Below are 2,500 nucleotides of genomic sequence, written 5' to 3'. Positions count from 1 at the left end.
ACAAAGCGTTTACCTTTAATATACGACCGTTGGCACCAGCCTTGAAGCTCCCTGGAAAGAGACCAGAGGAAGGTTTAAGGAACACAGAGGATTAAACGATGAATAGAACAAGACACAAAGAGAGCCTACGTCTTAAAAGACACAGAGCCTACATCTTAAAAACACAGAGCCTACATCTTGAAGGGCTATTTCACTTTCAAACTTGTTTGGGGTCATTTTAACGGCCACTCAGGCTTTAGTGAGCGCCCCTGACAGTTTTTAAGTTGCTTGATTCAGTATTTAGATATTTGATATTCATTTTATCAGACATGCCCCCTTCCTATACAAACCCATTGTAACTTCAAACTACATTTTAACCATGATGGATTAATTGAGAAAACACGTCCTAGGTTCTGGTGACTGATATTGTCCTTCTAATGTGTGAGGGGGACGTGTTTTTTCAAGTGCCTTTTTTATTCATTTTTTAAACAGTTCATTTTATTTGGTTATTTCATTTAATAAAATAAAATAAAATAAAATAAAATAAAATAAAATAAAATAAAATGAAATGAAATGAAATGAAATGAAATGAAATGAAATGAAATGAAATGAAATGAAAATGAAATAAAATAAACATTAACTGTGTTTGTATGTATGTATGTATGTATGTATGTATGTATGTATGTATGTATGTATGTATGTATGTATGTATGTATGTATGTATGTATGTTTGTATGTATGTATGTATGTATGTATGTATGTATGTATGTATGTATGTATGTATGTATGTATGTATGTATGTACAGTATGTATGTATGTATGTATGTGGATGTATAGGAGGTTACTCCATTGTTCCTACACTAGACGTGTGCATGTGCATGTGCATGTGCATGTGCGTGTGCGTGTGCGTGTGCGTGTGCGTGTGCGTGTGCGTGTGCGTGTGCGTGTGCGTGTGTGTGCGTGCGTTGCGTGTGTGTATGTGCGTGTGTTGTGTGTATGTGTGTACCTGCATGCCCTGCCAGTTGTATCCAGGGGTACTTCTTCTTAACGAAGGACATAACGAAAGGGGACCAGTGGACCATGTTCTTGATCTTCTTCCACGACTTGCACTACACACACACACACACACACACACACACACACACACACACACACACACACACACACACACACACACACACACACACACACACACACACACACGCACCACGATCACGGTTAGTGAACCACAGTGTAATTTAGCATGTTCTGTATTTTCTTGTTACTACGGCTCAATTTGTTTTTTCCAGATCTCGGCCTGGAAAATTAGGGACACCATGGGGTGAAAGAGGGTAACGTTGTCACTTATGTTTACTGCAGCCACCTGACTTGGACAGCCTGTGACTCCCAGGGGACTCCCCCCCCCTCCCCCCTTAGTAGCTGTGTACAGTTATCACGACGTCTCCCAGGAAACAGAGCACTTGTTTTCCAGTCAGACAAGCCCCCCCCCCTCCCCAGCCTATAACACGCCCCCCCTTCCCCCCCCACCTTCCTCCCCCGCCTGAAGCTTTGTGGCCTGCCAAACACTTTTCTGCTTCGTTTAATGGCCGTGAGAGGAGGAAAAACAAGACTTTAATCACATGCACAGCGTGTGTGCATGTACCTGTGCACGCACGCGCACGCGCACCAGCACACACACACACACGCACACGCACACGCACAAACAGAAGGGTATCCCTGACCCTGAGGGAGGAGGATTGTTTAAGAGTCTCCCCTCTGGCTGTCCTTCATTCTGGAACCTTTTTTCACTCGACTCCGCACAACGGAGCCGGGGTTTCCCCTGGCAACACACACACACACACACACACACACACACACACACACACACACACACACACACACACACACACACACACACACACACACACACACACACACACACACACACACACACACACACAAGGGCTCTCCCTGTCCCTGCAGGACATATTCAACTATGGGACTCCCTAAAAAAACACACACACACACACACACACACACACACACACACACACACACACACACACACACACACACACACACACACACACACACACACACACACACACACACACACACACACACACACACACACACACACACACACACACATGCACGCAGAGTGTGTTGTCTTTACATGGAAGGAGGTTTTCCTTCTCTTTTTTTCTAAGACTGGCTGGAGCACAGATTTAAGTGTGGATAAAACCTTCCTTGTAAGGCCAGATTCACTGGAAGATACCTTTATACACACCGTGACGTAAGCGCACACTATGATTTGTGATAGTATTCTGGGAAAATGGGTTCATTTCAAAGAACACAAGCACACTTCCATAATAGTTTAACCAACTTAAGCCCTATATAATTTGTTGTACGACAAATGCGCTATTTTTAAACAAACGTGATTTTATCACATGAATAAATAAATATAAATGAACATCAATAGAATAAACCAGAATAAATAAATACTTTTTTTTTTAACGAAGATATACCCAAAATAGGGATG

The 2,500-nt window shown here is 42.7% G+C and overlaps 1 protein-coding gene across 4 annotated transcripts in view; it reads right to left on the bottom strand.

Moving 5' to 3' along the window:
* The window catches only part of LOC308103135 (inositol-trisphosphate 3-kinase A-like), a 48,447-nt gene that overhangs the window by 12,386 nt on the left and 33,561 nt on the right, over positions 1-2,500 (bottom strand). For all 4 annotated transcript variants that reach the window (XM_080452993.1, XM_080452996.1, XM_080452995.1 and 1 more), the window contains 2 exons: positions 986-1,088; positions 14-51 (listed from right to left, as the gene is read on the bottom strand). In XM_080452993.1, the coding sequence (XP_080309119.1) occupies positions 14-51; positions 986-1,088 (141 nt within the window). The remainder of the gene's footprint in view (positions 1-13; positions 52-985; positions 1,089-2,500) is intronic.

The sequence above is a fragment of the Gymnoscopelus braueri genome, assembly GCF_963280865.1.
Source record: "Gymnoscopelus braueri genome assembly, chromosome: 16".
Taxonomy (NCBI): domain Eukaryota; kingdom Metazoa; phylum Chordata; class Actinopteri; order Myctophiformes; family Myctophidae; genus Gymnoscopelus; species Gymnoscopelus braueri.
This window is presented reverse-complemented; position numbering and strand designations above follow the sequence as displayed.